The sequence below is a fragment of the Crotalus tigris genome, unplaced genomic scaffold (genome assembly GCF_016545835.1).
Source record: "Crotalus tigris isolate CLP2741 ecotype Arizona unplaced genomic scaffold, ASM1654583v1 scf7180000018462.226286, whole genome shotgun sequence".
Classification (NCBI taxonomy): domain Eukaryota; kingdom Metazoa; phylum Chordata; class Lepidosauria; order Squamata; family Viperidae; genus Crotalus; species Crotalus tigris.
The window spans coordinates 17,021-34,844 of NW_024097016.1; the positions used below are offsets into that span (position 1 = coordinate 17,021).

At 40.4% G+C, this 17,824-nt stretch overlaps 1 protein-coding gene across 3 annotated transcripts in view; it reads left to right on the plus strand.

Annotated features, from left to right (window-relative positions):
* The first annotated feature begins 239 nt into the window (after positions 1-239).
* Positions 240-17,824, plus strand: part of LOC120312223 — a 58,587-nt gene continuing 41,002 nt past the window's right edge. For 2 of the 3 annotated variants that reach the window (XM_039352625.1, XM_039352626.1), the window contains exons 1-6: positions 240-365; positions 3,998-4,030; positions 8,216-8,248; positions 8,982-9,017; positions 15,178-15,213; positions 17,139-17,177. In XM_039352625.1, the coding sequence (XP_039208559.1) occupies positions 315-365; positions 3,998-4,030; positions 8,216-8,248; positions 8,982-9,017; positions 15,178-15,213; positions 17,139-17,177 (228 nt within the window). In that variant the 5' untranslated portion in view covers positions 240-314. Of the gene's footprint in view, positions 366-3,997; positions 4,035-8,215; positions 8,249-8,981; positions 9,018-15,177; positions 15,214-17,138; positions 17,178-17,824 lie in introns of all 3 variants that reach the window. The other variant, XM_039352627.1, reaches the window with a different exon arrangement.

Sequence of the window (17,824 nt, forward strand, 5' to 3'; positions counted from 1 at the left end):
CGTCCTTCTCTTCATTAAACTAGACATACCCAATTCCAGCAACCGTTCCTTACATGCTTTAGCCTCCAGTCCCCTAATCATCTTTGTTGCTCTTCTCTGTACTCTTTCTAGAGTCTCAGCATTTGAACATGGACAATGTAATAACTGTGCATGATGCAATGGAAGCTTAACATTTCCACATAAATCGAGTAACAATAGAGGCATTGGGTTTGGGCAATGAGGCCTGTGAATTAAGATATTAAAAGGTGACAGTGGAGCGGATTAAAGCTACTTAGAAGAACAGCAAGGATCATAAGACCTGAGCAATAAAGAAGATGTATCTCCTTTTAATGTTTGCTGTGACTTTTATGCTTTCTGCACAGGAGGTAAGGCTACATTTTATGGGTTTCAATAGCCTTTCAGCTGGGGTGTCTGCAAATGAGTATGCATTTTGTTGAGTTTGTCACCATGCTTGATGAAGGGGTTAAAAAAATCAGGCAGAGGGCTTTGAGTACTCAGTTTTTTAATCACTGGAAATTCAACTGTACCAGTGGCTCTGAATTCAGAGTGGATTTCTGTTCTCTGGGTTGGCTTTCTCAATGTTTGCCTTAGCCTGAGAGTCAGAGATACTGTAAACTCTTGTTGGATTTACTGAGTTGGACCAATAAAGAAGACTGAGAATTTCTTTGATTAGAAAGATATCAGCAACTGTGCAAGATATGGGAAGACTCAAAAATGAATCTAAGTTGGGTATTGTATGTGGTTGTATTATTGTAACCATCTAACAAAGCTTAACATTTGATGTTTAATTCACATATTGTGTTGAGCAGTGGTTCTCAACTTGTGGGTCTGGACCCCATTTGGGGTCGAACGACTGTTTCACGGGGGTCGCCAAACAACGCAGTCCGCCATTTCCCCCCCCTTTTTCTTAGCTGTGCTACTCCCTTTTATTCTATTGGCTTTTGAAAGCCAATAGAATAGACTCTCTTGAATAGAGTCTAATTCTATTGGCTTTCAAAAACCAATAGGAATTGTCCAGGCTGTCTCTGCCCTGCTGAGCCCGCCAAAAGTCCCATTCTGCAAACGGTGCTGCACCAGTTGAGTAGTCCTTGACTTATGACTGGTTGAGTAGTCCTCAACTTATGACCGGCTGGGGGTTGCGGCATTAAAAAGTTTGAGAACCACTGGTGTTGAAGCTTATTTGGATACAAAATGCCCTTTAACCAATAACAACGTGAACACCAGGAATATAATAAACTAAAAAAGTTTAGTACCATCACCGATCACCAAGCTTTCGTCAGATACTTCAGACATCGTCAGGGTTAATGCTGGTCTATGGGAGAGTGCTTTTATAGGTGAGTCGTCATTTGCACACGGCTCCTAGCTATTGTCATAGGTCCTAACTGATTTGACTGCGTTCTAATTGTGGCTTCCATTGTTAATTGCGAAGTCATGTCCGACCCATCGCGACCCCACGGACAACGTTCCTCCAGGTCTTCCTGTCCTCTACCATCTTCTGGAGTCCATTTAAGTTCACACCTACTGCTTCAGTGACTCCATCCAGCCATCTCATTCTCTGTCGTCCCCTTCTTCTATTGCCCTCAATCTTTCCCAGCATCAGGCCCTTCTCCAGTGAGTCCTTCCTTCTCATTAGGTGGCCAAAGGACTTGAGTTTCAACTTCAGGATCTGGCCTTCTAAAGAGCAGTCGGGGTTGATCTCTTCTAGGACTGACCGGTTTGAACGCCTTGCAGTCCAAGGGACTCGCAGGAGTCTTCTCCAGCACCAGAGTTCAAAGGCCTCCATTCTTTGGTGCTCAGCCTTCCTTATGGTCCAACTTTCACAGCCATACATTGCAACTGGGAAAACCGTGGCCTGGACTATACACACTTTTGTTGGCAGGGTGATGTCTCTGCTTTTTAGTATGCTGTCTAGATTTGCCATAGCTTTCCTCCCCAGGAGCAATGGGTGTGTCATTATTCCCTTCTACCTTCCACAATCCTGAGGACCCAGATTGTTGGGGGCAATGTAAATATATATATACATTGCTTACTGGTGTATACCGCTTAGAGAGTGCTTGCACTTAAAGCGGTATATAAGTCTCATAAATAAATAAAATCCTGATTTAGGAAGGCTCCTTTCCCTCCTTTTTTGGTTGGCTAGATCGTTCGTATCTCTAAGTTGTTTCCTCTTCTCGCACTCACATCTCCCACCTTCCTCCTTCCTCTGCTCCTTATATATTTAAATATATAAAAACCCTTTATATTTACTTGGCTGCATCAGCAAAAACTTTGAGGCAATGCTTGGAAGAAGGGCCGCAGTATTGGGAGAGGACAGATCCCTTTTTATGGTTTTTTATTCTGCATCGGACTCTCATCGGCTTTGCTGGTGGCAGGAACAGGATATAACAAATTCTTAATTGCTACCAGATTCATTTTCCGCAGTGCTCCTGATCCAAATTTAATTGGTTTGGTCTATTTTGTTTAAAGAAAGAAAGTGGAGGAGACTTTAGTGAAGGAAAGAGTTGTCTTAGTTTTCACTGAAATCTGGCCAATAATATACTGATTTTACAAGGAAAAGAGAAATCCCAAGTTCTTAGACAAAGAGAGAGATAATCTATCCATCTGTGTCTTGATATCCGTTTACAAATAAATACAGGTAATCATCAATTGATGACCATTTCTTTAACCATGGTCTGAAGTTACAATGGTGATGAAAAAAGTGTCTTATGGCCTGCTCTCAAAATTACAATCCTCACACCATCCCTGTAGTCATGTGATTGCAGTTTGACTGCTTGGTAACCAGCTTGCATTTATGATGGTTGCAATATCTCAAAGTCATGTGACTGTGATCTGGAACCTTCCCACCTGGCTTTATATAATCAAAGCCAAAGGGGGAAGGTTTCCTTAATTATTGTGGTGAAATGATCATTAAAAAATCAGGTCTGATCACATGATGCCTCACTTAAAGACCTCATCTCTTATGCAGTCCCAATTGTGGTTGTAGGTTGAGAGTTACCTGCAATTAATATGTAAACGTATATAGATTCAAATGAAGTATCCATACTAGAGAAAACAGGAAGGAGGAGATGAAATGAGGTGAATAAATCCTGGATGACTCCTCTGATGAGTATGGGCAATTGTGAGAAGGAAGGACTCACTGGAAAAGGGCCTAATGCTGGGAAAGATGGAGGGCAATAGAAGAAGGGGACAACAGAGAATGAGATGGCTGGATGGAGTCACTGAAGCAGTAGATGAGAACTTAAATGGACTCCAGAAGATGGTAGAGGACAGGAAGACCTGGAGGAACATTGTCCATGGGGTTGTGATGGGTTGGACACGACTTCGCAATTAACAACAACATTCAGGTTTAGATCCAGTCCCAGATCCAAATCCAAATCAGTGTCAGGTTCCTGAGATGTTTATCAATCTCACTGGATTGAAGCAGAGATAGAAATGTCCCCTCTGGTCAACATTAAATCACAAGGGATACCTCAATGTTAGATCTCTCCTGCCTGAAGAAGCATTTCTAGGTCAGGCCATGTCTGAATGAAGCACTTGTCCATGTGTATGGTTTCCATTTCTTTAGATCCATTATTGGCAAGATCTTGTATCACAGGGTTTCTCAACCTTGACAATTTTAAGGCATGTGGACTTCAACTCCCAGAATTCCACAGCCAGCATTGCTGGCTGTGGAATTCTGGGAGTTAAAGTCCACATGCCTTAAAATTGTCAAGGTTGAGAAACACTGTTGTATCAGAAGGGTTTTCCATTCTAGGCATAGTTTGAAAGACAGAAGGGAACCTTGAAGTTGTCCAAGATATCAATCAGAGAGAAAGTGAGCAAGTACATAAGTGAGCAAGTACTTTCCTTCTATGCTGAAGTTAATTTCATTTCTCTTTTCAGTAAAAAATAATTACTGTATTTCTAAAACGTGCACAACATTTGCAAATGATTCTTTAAAAAAAAACCAGTAATCAGAAACTACAACAGTAAAGAGGTTTTTTTCTTTTCTTTTCAGGATTACAAGGTTAATACAGATGAAGAATCTACTGTAAGTAAGTTACACCATGCTGGAATGTTCTGATTTTTTTCCCCCTTTGGGGGAATGTCTATGCGCCATTTTCTCCCAAGAGAGCACACATTTCCATTTAGTTTGAGACAGAAAAGTCAGTATAAATCACCCAGTCCAGAATAGTCTGCAAGATTCTCCTATCTGGTATTGTTACTCAACTAGCTGTCCATGGAGATAGTACAAAGAAGGGGCATTTTTCCATGTTTCTAAGGACTGATCTCCAGTCCAAGGGGCAAATGCTGTTTCAGTCCCAGTGAAGGCTTATCATTTTTCTGATATAACAGTTAAGATAGTGTAACATTATTGTCATCAGCCATTCCAGAGTTAACTTGAACTCAGGGGAAAAAGGTGAAATGAATGTTAGCTTGAACAGGTGTTATCCTACAAATGGAGAAGTGAAGAGGCATGTTTTCATTTGTCGCCAAAGGAGGGATGAGAGTGGATTTTCTGCTTGTTGCCACAGCAAGAAGATCCAAAAGAGATCCCTGCTATAAAATGCAGCTTCCTCCTGTTATATATTCAAGGTGGACAATATTTAATATTTATTTGCTATGTATATGTAGGGATGTGGGTCTACACATATGTTGTTTGTAGTATGTTTAGGTGTGTGTCATGTATGTGTTTCACTTTGAGAGTGGGCAACTAAATCTCATTTTTGATGTGTGCCATTGTGCGCACAGTATAAAAATGACAATAAAGGTTATCTATCTATCTATCTATCTATCTATCTATCTATCTATCTATCATCTATCTATCTATCTATCTATCTATCTATCTATCTATCCATCCATCCATCCATCCATCCATCCATCCATCCATCCATCCATCCATCCATCTATCTATCTATCTATCTATCTATCATCTATCTATCTATTATCTATCTATCTACCATCTATCTATCTATCTATCTATGTATCTATCTATCATCTCTCTCTCTCTCTCTCTCTCTCTCTCTCTCTCTCTCTCTATCTATCTATCTATCTATCATTGGACAATCCCTTTAGCAATTCCAAAGTTGTGCTGCATTTAAGTGCTTATCCGGACTGATACAGCTCAGCTCTGCTATTTCTAAGAACCCCATTTGAATATTTCATTCATTGTTAGAACTTCACAGTGGGCAGAGACAGAATCTCTGCCTTTTAGCTCCAGTTTAATCACAGACGAGGGAATAATTGTGCATGATGAGATGGAAGCCTAACATTTCCTTGGTAATGAAATAACAACAGCAAGAGCATCGAGGACTAAAACTGCTGGCACTGATGATGTTACTTAGATTGGGTAATGAAACATCTGCAAGGAATAATTAATAATTAATTGATAATTATAATTGATGATTAATATAATAATCGACTGCAAGGCGTTCAAACCGGTCAGTCCTAGAGGAGATCAACCCTGACTGCTCTTTAGAAGGCCAGATCCTGAAGTTGAAACTCAAATACTTTGGCCACCTAATGAGAAGGAAGGACTCACTGGAGAAGGGCCTAATGCTGGGAAAGATTGAGGGCAATAGAAGAAGGGGACGACAGAGAATGAGATGGCTGGATGGAGTCACTGAAGCAGTAGGTGTGAACTTAAATGGACTCCAGAAGATGGTAGAGGACAGGAAGACCTGGAGGAATGTTGTCCATGGGGTCGCGATGGGTCGGACATGACTTCGCAATTAACAGCAACAACAACAACAAATAATAACAGCAACAGCAACAGCAGCAACAACAACAGTAACAAAAATAATAATATTGGAAGGGACCTTGGAGGTCTTCTAGTCCAACCCTGGAAAGTCAGTAAAGGTTTGCATTCATCGTTCAAGCAGGCCAGTTATGCCACCCAGACATTCTCTTTACAGTTCACAGGTGGTATCAAGGTCAAAAGAGTCTTAACTAAAGTCTGGGCTTCAAGCCAAGTTTCTTTTAGGCAATAACAAGTTGTAATACCAAACTTCACCACAAGATGTCATCGATGCCATTTAAAACTTTTTAAGTCCCCCCCCCCATTTATAATAGTTTTTCAAAGTTTATTTCTTTTCTTTTTAAATAAAAATCAGCATATCCAGTAGAAATAGGAATAAGAAAATTTCTAGGAAAACTTTTTAGTCTCTTAATTTCAAAAGTATATGCATCCAATTAGATTAAAGTTGTTTTTATAATTGCTTTGTTTCCCCTGGATAGTCGGTCACCGCTGTTCTTAGAGGGTACGGTAGGAATTCCCTTCCTTCTCTCCTCACAGGGGGGGAGAATACTTAGAGCAGCTTTTTCAGAGGAGATATTTAGAGAAGATTAGATTTCACCCAGTTTCATCTGCGTTGCTTTAAAGATGCTTGGTAGTAATTTTGACTTCGGCTGTCAGCAGCTTAATGATGAGCCATATTGTTATGGCCGGTCTTTCCCCCGCTGGTTTGGAGAGCTGCCCCGGATCAAGCGGAAGGGCTACCACCCTCCTGCCATCAAGTGGGGGTCCCCTCCTCATTGTTGCCCTTACAGGGTGACTTTTGACCCTTTCCAGGGTCCCCCAGTAGGGTGAAATTGGACGCTGAAGACGGAGGTCACCTCCATGCGTCCAAAGGCACCGATGGCAAACTGGAAGTCCAGGCCAGATCATGTTTGAATGGAGGCATTACACTTGTGCATGTGTGCTTTTTATTTCTTTGCCTCCACTATCTAAAGATCAGATGGGTTTACCCTTCCGGGCAAATTTTAAGAACGAAAGAAGGAACCTTGAAGTTGTCTAAGGTATCACTCTGAGAGAGTGCAAGCGCATAAATCATGTACTTTTCTTCTATGCAGAAACCTGTTGCATTTTCCTTTTTAGTAAAAAACGATCACCATATTTCTAAAGTTTTCTTAACGTTTAGGATAACCCAAGGAATATTTGGCTTAGGAGCTAATATAAAAACGAAGTAAAACAATCGACAGCACTAGAAGGTTCTCTCTCATCATTGGGACTCTCTCCCCCCCCACTTTATTTTCTCTTAATTTTTGGGATGAGGAAAGAGAGCTTCCCTGTAATGATGGCAAACGTTTTGGGCTTGGCCTCTCCACAATTTGAAAAAGGTTTACCTTAACTCTTGAGTGTCGCCCCCTCCCCTGAATACAAGTGAAATGATTCTCTCTCTGCCCTCTCCATCTATGCCACCCTGAACAATGGCAATCTGAGAATAAAAGAGAAAAGAAAGAAAGAAAGAAAGAAAGAGAGAAAGAGAGAAAGAAAAAGAAAGAAAAAAAGAGAAAGAAAGAAAGAGAGAGAGAGAGAGAAAGAAAGAGAAAGAAAGAAAGAGAGAGAGAAAGAAAAAGAAAGAAAGAAAGAAAGAAAGAAAAAGAGAAAGAAAGAAAGAAAGAGAGAGAGAGAAAGAAAGAAGAAAGGAAGAAAAAGAGAAAGAGAGAAAGAAAAAGAAAGAAAAAAGAGAGAGAAAGAGAAAGAAAGAAAGTGAGAAAGAAAAAGAGAAAGAGAGAAAGAGAGAGAGAGAGAGAGAAAGAAAGAAAGAAAGAAAGAAAGAAAGAAAGAAAGAAAGAAAGAAAGAAAGAAAGAAAGAAAGAAGGAACAGAGACAGGGTCAGGATCAAAATATTATTCTCTCCTATATCTTATAATGTATTTTAAACTATTATTAATATCTATAATACAAGGTGAAAAAAATGAAAAGGGGAAAAAAAAGAAAATAAGCAGAGAAATTGCATGAGTAAATAAATACATTAATAAAAAAAGAAGTGGAACCCCCCACCCCGACCCCGAAAACTAAGAAAACTGTTCATTCAGATTTGGTTTTTTTGGCCTTAGCACTTTCTGTTGTGATAATAAATATGTGTTTCCTAATTGGAGGGAAACAATAATTCATGTATTTGATACCTAAATTGGCAGTGATAGCATGGGTAGAGCAGAGAAATCCAGGGTATCTTGAATCCTTATGTATCTCTATGCACATTGTGGTTGTGTTAATGTGGAAGAATATTGAAAAAAGAAAGGAAAGGGAAAACAAAGTCTCAGAATATTTATTAATTCATGTTTGGGGGTTTTGGCCCTGTTGCTCCAACTTTTAATAAAAAAAAATATTTCTTTCCTATTTGGAGAATGCAGTCATTCATATGTGTCCTATATAGCAACGAAACAATTGGAGAAGTCATATATGTTATTATGGGAACATCAGACTGATACCCTTATACTTCCCTTATAGGAAAATGGCAGTGAAATGATGGGAAAAATTATGGTAAGTAACTCATTGTTTATCTTGTGCTCTTTTATGAAGTCAAAGTCTTTCTCAAGGTTGTTTTGTTAGCTCCTTAGTGTTATGGAGCTCATGGATTGTACATATTCTAGCTACTAATTCAATCCTCTTTCTGTGGTTTGCATAATGTATTAAATGATGAAGTGACAAAATAACCTGCACTCACACAACTCAGTAAACCACAAAACAATTGCATAAAAATCTAACTCAGATTACTACTGTCCAACTTTGTGGTGCTGTGCCAGTGTAGCTGTTTGGGTTTTTATTGATGTGGTTAGGTAACTAGCATGAATCTAGGTTCACATGAAATGAAGACACACGATGGATATACCCAGAAAAGCTATAGCCTCAAGAGACATGTCTATTAAATTGGGGGTCCCCAACCTTTGTGGCTTGGTGGCCCAGCTGGAGGGGGGAAGGGAACTGGGTTGCGTGAACAGTGGCTGGCATGCATGCACATAAGGGCCCACCAACCCATCACTCATGGAAGTTGACCTGCATTCATGCATGCATTCTGGCCAGCCACTCACATGGCCAAATTCTGAATAGGCTATGGCCAGGGGTTGGGGACCCCTGTATTAAAAGACAGACACATTCCTATCTGAAGAAGGAAGGAATTCATTTTTATTATATATGAGATGGCAAACATCACACGGTTGGAGAAGATATGTTGTCATATGAGAATAGAGTTGATAACCTTTTTTTTCCATTGCAGAGTGAAATTGGTGAGGAAGGTCGAGAACAAATAATAGTAAGTAGCTCTTGGACCATCTTTTTTCCTTTTTCATGTGAAATATCTTCCTTGCATAGGATCAAGCAGCCCATTTTGAATTCAACCCACCGAAATTTAGCTGAAAGTATTTAGCTATACCAAGGATATATTTAGGAGGGTAGTTATCTTGTTTTATGGTGTATACCAGTGGTGGCGAACCTATGGCACGGGTGCCAGAGGCGGCACTCAGAGCCCTCTCTGTGGGCACGCGCACCGTCGCCCCAGTCCTAGGCCTTCAGCTGGGTTTTATAAAACCTTTTCGCTTGAGGCCTCCGCTGCCCTGTGCAAAAAAAAAGGTTCAATCAATCAGTCAATTTCAACTTCAAGATCTTGCAAAGTTGGAATGGATTGATTGAACTTTTTAGTCCCACCCAGTCTGCCGTTACCACCGCAGCCACGCCCACCCAATGGGCCACACCCAGCCAATGGGCCACACCCACCCAGCACCCGATGATGCATAAGTGGGTTTTGGGTTGCAGTTTGGGCACTCGGTCTCTAAAAACTTTGCCATCATTGGTGTATACACACTCTTTTTTTTTTTTTTTTTTTAAAAAAAGACACTTCTACCCACTACCACCATTTGGAGAGTGGCTGGGTGTGTGTGGAGTCTTTGAATGTTTTAGGACTCAGGATGGCCAAAATCATTTTTGAACATTTTTTGGACCAGAAAATGTTCTGAATTTAAGCTGACATTGGGATGCTGTTGTGGGATTTTCAGAATAACACAATTGGAAGTGACCTTAGAAGTCTTCTAGTCCAACTTTCTGCTCAAGCAGGAGACCCTACACCAGTGGTTCTCAACCTTTTTAATGCCGCGACCCCCAACCGGTTGTAAGTCGAGGACTAAACTGGTCATAAGTCGAGGACTAAACTGGTTGTAAGTCGAGGATTACCCAACCGGTTGTAAGTCGAGGACTTTCCCTGCCCAGGAAGGCTGTGCATGTGTGGTGCTGCCCCTGCGCCGGCCGAGGTGTAGCTGGCAAGCGGCAGAGACGGAGCAGGCCGACCACCGGCTGGGCCACCAGCTGGCCCAGCCCAAGGGAAGTAAGGCACCTGCCGGAAAAGGGGAAAAAATGGCGGACAGCCTTGCTTGGCGACCCCCATGAAATGGTTGATCGACCCCAAATGGGGTCGCGACTCATAGGTTGAGAACCACTGCCCTACACCATTCTAGGCAAATAGCTGTCCAATCTCTTCTCTAAAACCTCCAGTGATGGAATACCACAATATCTGGAAGCAAGCTGTTCCGTTGATAAATTTTTCTCACTGTCACAAAAGTTCTCCATAATTCTAGGTTTGATCTCTCATTGATAGACTTCCATCTGTTTCTTTTTATCCTGTCCTCTGATGCTTTGGAGAACAGGTTAACCTCCTCTTCTCTGTGACAACCTCTCAGATATTGGAAGGCTGCTATCATGTCACTCCTAGTCCTTCTCTTTGTTAGACTAGACCAGTAATGGTGAACCTTTTAGAGACCAAGTGTCCAAACTGCAACCCAAAACCCACTTATGCATTGTTGGGTGCCAGGTGGGCATGGCCAATTGGGTGGGTTTGGCCCATTGGGTAGGCGTGGCTGTGGTGGTAACGGCAATCTGGGTGGGACTAAAAAGTTCAATCAATCAATTCCAACTTTGCAAGAGGTTTTTTTACTGCGAAAAGTTGAAATTGATTGATTGAACCTTTTGTTTTGTACATGGCAGTGGAGGCCTAAAGCGAAAAGGTTTTATAAAATCCAGCTGAAGGTCTAGGACTGGGGCGATGGTGCACGTGCCCACAGAGAGGGCTCTGACTGCCGCCTCTGGCACCCGTGCCACAGGTTTGCCACCACTGGACTAGACATACCCAGTTCTGGTAACCATTCATCATATGCTTAAGCCTCTGGCCCACTAATCATATATGTTGTTCTTCTCTGGACTCTTCCTAGAATCTCAATATCTTTTTTGTATCAAAACTGGACACAAAATTCCAAGGGTGGTCTTACCAGTTCAGTATAAAGTGGTACTGAAGTTGAAACTCAAATACTTTGGCCACCTAATGAGAAGGAAGGACTCACTGGAGAAGGGCCTAATGCTGGGAAAGATGGGGGGCAATAGAAGAAGGGGACGACAGAGAATGAGATGGCTGGATGGAGTCACTGAAGCAGTAGGTGTGAACTTAAATGGACTCCAGAAGATGGTAGAGGACAGGAAGACCTGGAGGAAGGTTGTCCATGGGGTCGTGATGGGTCGGACACGACTTCGCAATTAACAACAACAATAAAGTGGTACTAACACTTCACTTGATTTTGATGCTATCCCTCTGTTGAAGCAGCTTAGAACTGCATTGGCTTTCTTGGCAGTTGCAGCATTATTGGCATCCTTCAGTTTTGAGAGACTATGGTATCGTGCTCTGGAAAATGGTCCTAAAGCAGCATCGGGTGTGGTTAAAAAGGCCAATTCGAGAATGGCACTCCCTTCGACACTGAGGGCAGATACAATCTGTCCCCTGTCCAGCCCCCGGATTTTGCTGGTTCCGGGACTGCCTCTTTGCTTCAGCCTGCCGCACAAGTGTCTCTTCGAATTGGAGAAGGCCATGCTGCCTCTTTAGCCTCCAGGCTGAACAATCAGAGGTCAAGGATTCCCAGCTGTTAATGTCCATTTCCAAGGCTTTAGGTCCCTCTTGCAGATATCCTTATATCGCAGCTCAGGTCTCCCTCTGGGGCGCTTTCCTTGCACTAGTTCTCCATACAGAAGATCTTTCAGAATCCGACCATCAGCCATTCTCACGACATGCCCAAGCTAGCATAGACATCGCTGTTTCAATAGTGTACACACGCTAGAGATTCCGGCACATTTCTGCTGCAGCATACTGTTGACTCCTAAGTGGTTGTTCACAAGGATTCCTAGTTCCCTCTCACAGTTATTGCTGTTGAGCCAGTTACCACCTGTTCTATACCTGTGCATTTGGTGTTTCTTGCCTAAGTGTTAAACTTTATTTTTTTCACCGCTGTATTGCATTTTGTTGGATAGGATTCAGGTTCCAGGTCTGGCAAGATCCTTCTATATCTTGAGCCTATCTCCTAAAACAGGGATCCTAGCCCCCGGTCTGTGAGGTCCTGTTAGGAACTGAGCCATGCAAGTGAGTGAAGCTTCATTTGTGCATGCATGGGATCTAGGTAGCATGCAAAACCATTCCGTTTGCCCCCCACCCCCATCCAGTCTGTGGAAAAATTGTTTCCCATGAAACTGATCCCTGGTTTCAAAAAGGTTGGGGACTGTTGTTCTAAAATGCTGGCTATTCCCCCCCCCCCCCGGCTTGGTAATGTGTGCAGATTTTTAAAAACTTTTTTATTATTATTTTATTCAAAATATTAAAATACCAACTCCCCCCAAAAGAAAAAAAAATACAAAAGCAAAACAAAGCTAAATAATACTATACCAAAAAAGTGCATAAATAAAATAGACCTATACATAAATGGTGCCCTAGTTGAATACTGATAAATATATTTCAAAGATAATAACTCTTCCCCTTTCTTGCAAAGCAGGCATGCAATTAATAATAATAATAATAATAGTAGTAGTAGTAGTAGTAGTAGTAGTAGTAGTAGTAGTAGTAGTAGTAGTAAAGTTGGAAGGGACCTTGGAGGTCATCTAATCTAACCCCCTGCTCAGGCAGGAAACCCTATCCCATTTCGGACAAATGGCTGTCCACTCTCTTCTTAAAAACTTCCAGTGTTGGAGCATTCACCGCTTCTGGAGGCAGGTTGTTCCACTGGTTAATTGTTCTCACTGTCAGGAAGTTTCTCCTTAGTTCTAGGTTGCTTCTCTCCTTGATTGCTTCTTGTCCTGCCTTCAGGCGCTTTGGAGAATAGCTTGACTCCCTCTTCTTTGGGGCAGCTCCTGAGATATTGGAATACTGCTATCATGTCCCCCCTCGTCCTTCTCTTCGTTAAACTAGACATCCCCAATTCCAGCAACCGTTCCTTATATGTTTTAGTCTCCAGTCCCCTGATCATCTTTGTTACTCTTCTCTGTACTCTTTCTAGAGTCTCAACATCTTTTTTGCATCGCGGTGACCAAAACTGGATTTATAAATATAAATTTCTACAACAGTATTTACCCAATGCAGGTAGCCTGAAATCTACCCAGTATATAAAAACATAATTAACAGGTAAAACCAACAGCTAAATTAAACTTCTAAGCCCTCTGTTAACAATCTATTTATTGTATTTCACTTGCAGAAAATTGACAGTTGGCTTCTTTTCTACCATAAGTCTCTGGTCTGTCCAGGATTAAATAGGCTATATTGATTTTTAATAATAAGGCTTTTCCTTAAAATTTTAAACTAGATCTTTTCTAACGATTGGATTTTATTCCCCAACATCACAAGTCTCAGTTGTGTATATTTCAGAAAGGTGAAAATGCAAATCTGCATATTTAATAATGAGTGTATTTCACATTTGGAGGAGGGAGAGGTAGAAAAGGTAGAATAGAAGGAGCCTAGGTGAAGCAGAATAAGGATGTCTTTCTTACCTGAATAATTACCATATTTTCCGGCGTATAAGGCAATTCGGCGTATAAGATGACCCCCAACTTTGGCGCCGATTTCCATGCCTAGAAAGTCGTCTTATACACTGGAAACTACCGTAATTTCCGGTGTATAAGACGACTCGGCGTATAAGACGACCCTCGACTTCGGCGCCATTTTCAATGCTTTAGAAAGTCGTCTTATATGCCGGAAAATACGGTATATAACTAAACTGAATCTAGATTCATGTATGCAGTGTGGACACGTAGAGCAATGATTTCAAAAGCGTGTTCTCCCCCAAGTGCCATGCCTGGTAAAACTTTTCTTTTCTAAGCAATTATCTTATATGCTGATGAATACGGCACAATAATTATTCCTCAGGTTTCTCGATGCATATTTTATTTCCGTGAATGTGAAAGAACATTGAAAAGAGAATTAAAACCTTGGGTGTGTGTACATTTCTAGTGTTGAGATCCAATTGGGGACATGCCTGTAGTTCGGTCGTCGAATTTTGATCCATACATCTATTAGTGCCCATCTGATGTAGTGCCTCCGGAAGTACTGGTGAACTTTATGCTTCTCATCCCATAACATGGCATGCCATCCCATCTGCATGTCATGACCTTCCAGTTTTAATAATCTCCGATTTTTCAGTCAAATCCAATCCCGCACCCACGGTAGAATTGTAGATTGATAGTATTTTTCCAGATCGGGGAGGCCGAGACCCCCCCCCCCCTTCCTTAGCATCCTGTAATAATTTTAATTTAATCCTTGTTTTTTTCCCTTGCCAAATGAATTTAAGTATGGTTTGGTTGAAATTTCGAAAGAATTCCTTTTCTAATCTAATTGGTATACATTGAAATAGGAATAATATTTTAGATAATATGTTCATTTTAATTACGGCAATTCTACCCATGAAAGAAAGCTGGAGATTTGTCCAAGTCTGTTTTAATCTGATCCATTAATTTGTCATAATTGTCTCTTTTAATTGTTACACACCTAGCGGTTCGATGTATCCCTAAGTATCTTATTTTCTTTGTGATCTGAATACCTAATTTATCAGCTAGTTTGTTTTTCTGTGATCTAATCATATTCTTCACAAGTATTTTGGTTTTGGTATTTTGATGTGGATCAGTTTATTATGAAACCTGGGATAAATTTTACCGCTGGAGGAATTCGAAGAGGACGGTCGGGATTAAAGATGAATGTTAAGATAGAAATATATGTTATTTTAGAACAAGTATTGTGTATAAAACTTAGATGTATATGTAGAGATGAAGAATTGATTGTAAAAAGTGGAACAATCTGATAAGAAGGTATATACTGGAATGTCGTATTAAATCCAATGTTTGTTTGTTTTTAACTGTATTATAAATAAAATTTGTAAAAAAGAAAAAGAAAAAAAAGAAAGAAAAGAGAAATAAAAGAAAAGAAAAGCCTGAGAACACTGTTAATTCAAATTTGTTTTTTTCAGACTAAGTACTCACTGTTCTGATAAAAATGTGTCTTTCCTTAGCGGAGGGAAGTAGCAATTCATTTAATAAAATCTAAGATGGTAATGAATGATACAGACAGAAAGGTCCCGGGTGTCTTCATTTCAGAATACAATTTGATGTGCTTGTTTCCCTTTTAGAATGCTTTGGAGGAATACGAACTTGAAAAATTAATGGTGAGTGGTACTTTTTTCAATTTCATCCTATGGTTCTGCATAATAGACTTTTTGCATGCAATGAAGCATCCCTGTGTTATAACAACCCTGACCCCAAACCCACTTCATTTAAGTTGTATGTGTGGACAAGGGCTTTGCAGAGTTGCCCCCAATGACATTGTGCTCTGGAGAAGATTGTTGTGGACAACTTCTATCTCTCCCTGCAGTTTCTGTCCCATTTTGGTGTGGTCCAAATACAGTTTTATTGGTGTATTTCCTCAGCTCATTTTCCAGGTTTCTTTCACAGAAAACATTGTGGAAGCCAGAAAAAGGGATTTTTCAAATGATCCAAAATTATAATGAAGTCTAAATCTTTCTCTGGGTTATTTAGTCCACACTTTTAGAACATAGAACAATAGAGTTGGAAGGGATCTCAGAGATCTTGTAGTCCAGCCCCCTACTTGAGCAGGAGACCCTATATCAGGGGTAGGCAACCTTGGCTCTTTTATGACTTGTGGACTTCAACTCCAGGGTTGCCTACCCCTGCCCTATACTATTTCAGACAAATGTTTGTCTAGTCTCTTTTTGAAAGCCTCCAATGATGGAGCACTCACAACATCTGAAGGCAAGCTATTCCATTGATTGATTGCTCTCACCGTTAGGAAATAGCTCCTAAGTTCTAGGTTGGTTCTCTTCTTGGTTAGTTTCCATCCATTGCTTCTTGTCCTGCCTTCAGGTGCTTTGGAGAACAGGTTGAACCCTTCTTCTTTGTGGTATCCCCTCAGATATTGGAACATTGTTATCATATCACTCCTAGTCCTTCTTTTCACTAGACTAAACAGACCCAATTCCTGCAACTGTTCTTCACATGATTTAGCTTCCAGCCCCCTAATTATCTTTGTTGGTCTCTTCTGCACCTTTTCTAGAGTTCAACGTGGCGACCAAAATTGGATGCCATATTTCAAGTGTCATCTTATCAAGGCATTATAAAATGGTACTAACAATTTGCTTGATCTTGATTCCATCCCTCTGTTAATGCAGCTTAAGATTGCATTGGCTTTTTTTTAGTGTTGTGCTGCTGGCTCATATTTAAGTGGTTGTTCACTAGAACTCCAAGATCCCTCTTGCAGTTATTACTATTGAGCCAAGTAACCACCTATTTTATATCTATGCATGTGGTTTTTCTTGCCTAAACTTTTCTCACCATTGAATTTCATTTTAATAGAATAGAATAGAATAGAATAGAATAATAACTTTAATAATGATAATTTTGTTAGATAGGACCCAGTGTTCAAGTCAAGATCTTTCTGTATCATTTCTGTTTGAGACAGAAATTCAATACAAGTTAGAACAATTAACCAGTGGAAAAACCTGCCTCCAGAAGCGGTGAATGCACCAACACTGGAAATTTTTAAGAAGAGGTTTTCATTGTAAAATTGTAAAAAATTATAATTAAAAAAAAAAGAAGAAGAGACTGGACAGCCATTTGTCTGAAATGGTATAGGGTTTCCTGCCTGAGCAGGGGGTTGGACTAGATGATCTCCAAGGTCCCTTCCAACTTTATCATTATCATTATTATCATTATTATCATCATCATCATTATTATTATTATTATTACTATTACTATTATTATTCCACTAGATTGTCTGTGCAGGTTTCAGTTGTGTGATAGTGGATTAATATTGAAAAGAGAACAAAACAAACCAAACTGTTTTAGGGGACAATTCATTGAAGTGTGCCTTTTTTTGCCAAATCATGATTTGCTGTGATAAGAAATGTGTGTATCTCCTCTGTAGAATAAGATTTAAAAAATGGTAGGAATGGCATGGATATTTCTTTATTTCAAAGCTTTATATAGTTGCCAATGTTATGCATCAGAAACGAGATTAGTGAAGTTCAAATATAAGGTCATGTTGAAACAGAAGTAATACTTATTTTCCTTGCAGGATTGTATAGAAAGCAACTGTAAAATGAAGGATTTCATGGTAAGTACCTGTTTGTTCATCCTCTGTTCTTCCCTTGTGAAATATCGTTCTTGCATGCAGTGAATTCCCCCTTTTGCGATTCCGCTCCCACCCCCAGAAACCATCTCTATTGTCCCCAGAGCATCAGGAAAGAAGGCAAGGCAAAAATCTTGGGCCAACTTCAGGCACTGGTTTACTCTTAAAATGCACCCATCACTTGCATTGCTGTGAAGCAGGGTGCTCTAAGGCAAGGAAAGGTCAATGGGATTATCCATTATTGTTACTGGTGTTCTTATTCATAGTACTATTACCTAAAGTGCAGATAGTCCTTGGATTATGAGAATAATTGGGAAACTGTTGCTAAACAACACCGTCATAAAGCATGTCACGTGGTCATGTCACTTAGCGACAGCAATCCCAGCAATTCAGGTTGTGGTCCTTGGGTAAAGATAGGTCATTAAGGAAGGACCTTGTGTGACTGTGACTTCTGTGACGTCTGATTTCCTACCAGTTTCCCCAATGACTTTGCTTATGGGAAGTCAGCAAGGAATATTGGAAATCACAATCCTGTGACTGTGAGGGCCAGAATTCTGAGGAGTCATTGTAAGTTCCCTTCATTCAGTGCCATTGCAATTGTTACTCTTCTCTGTACTGTTTCTAGAGTCTCA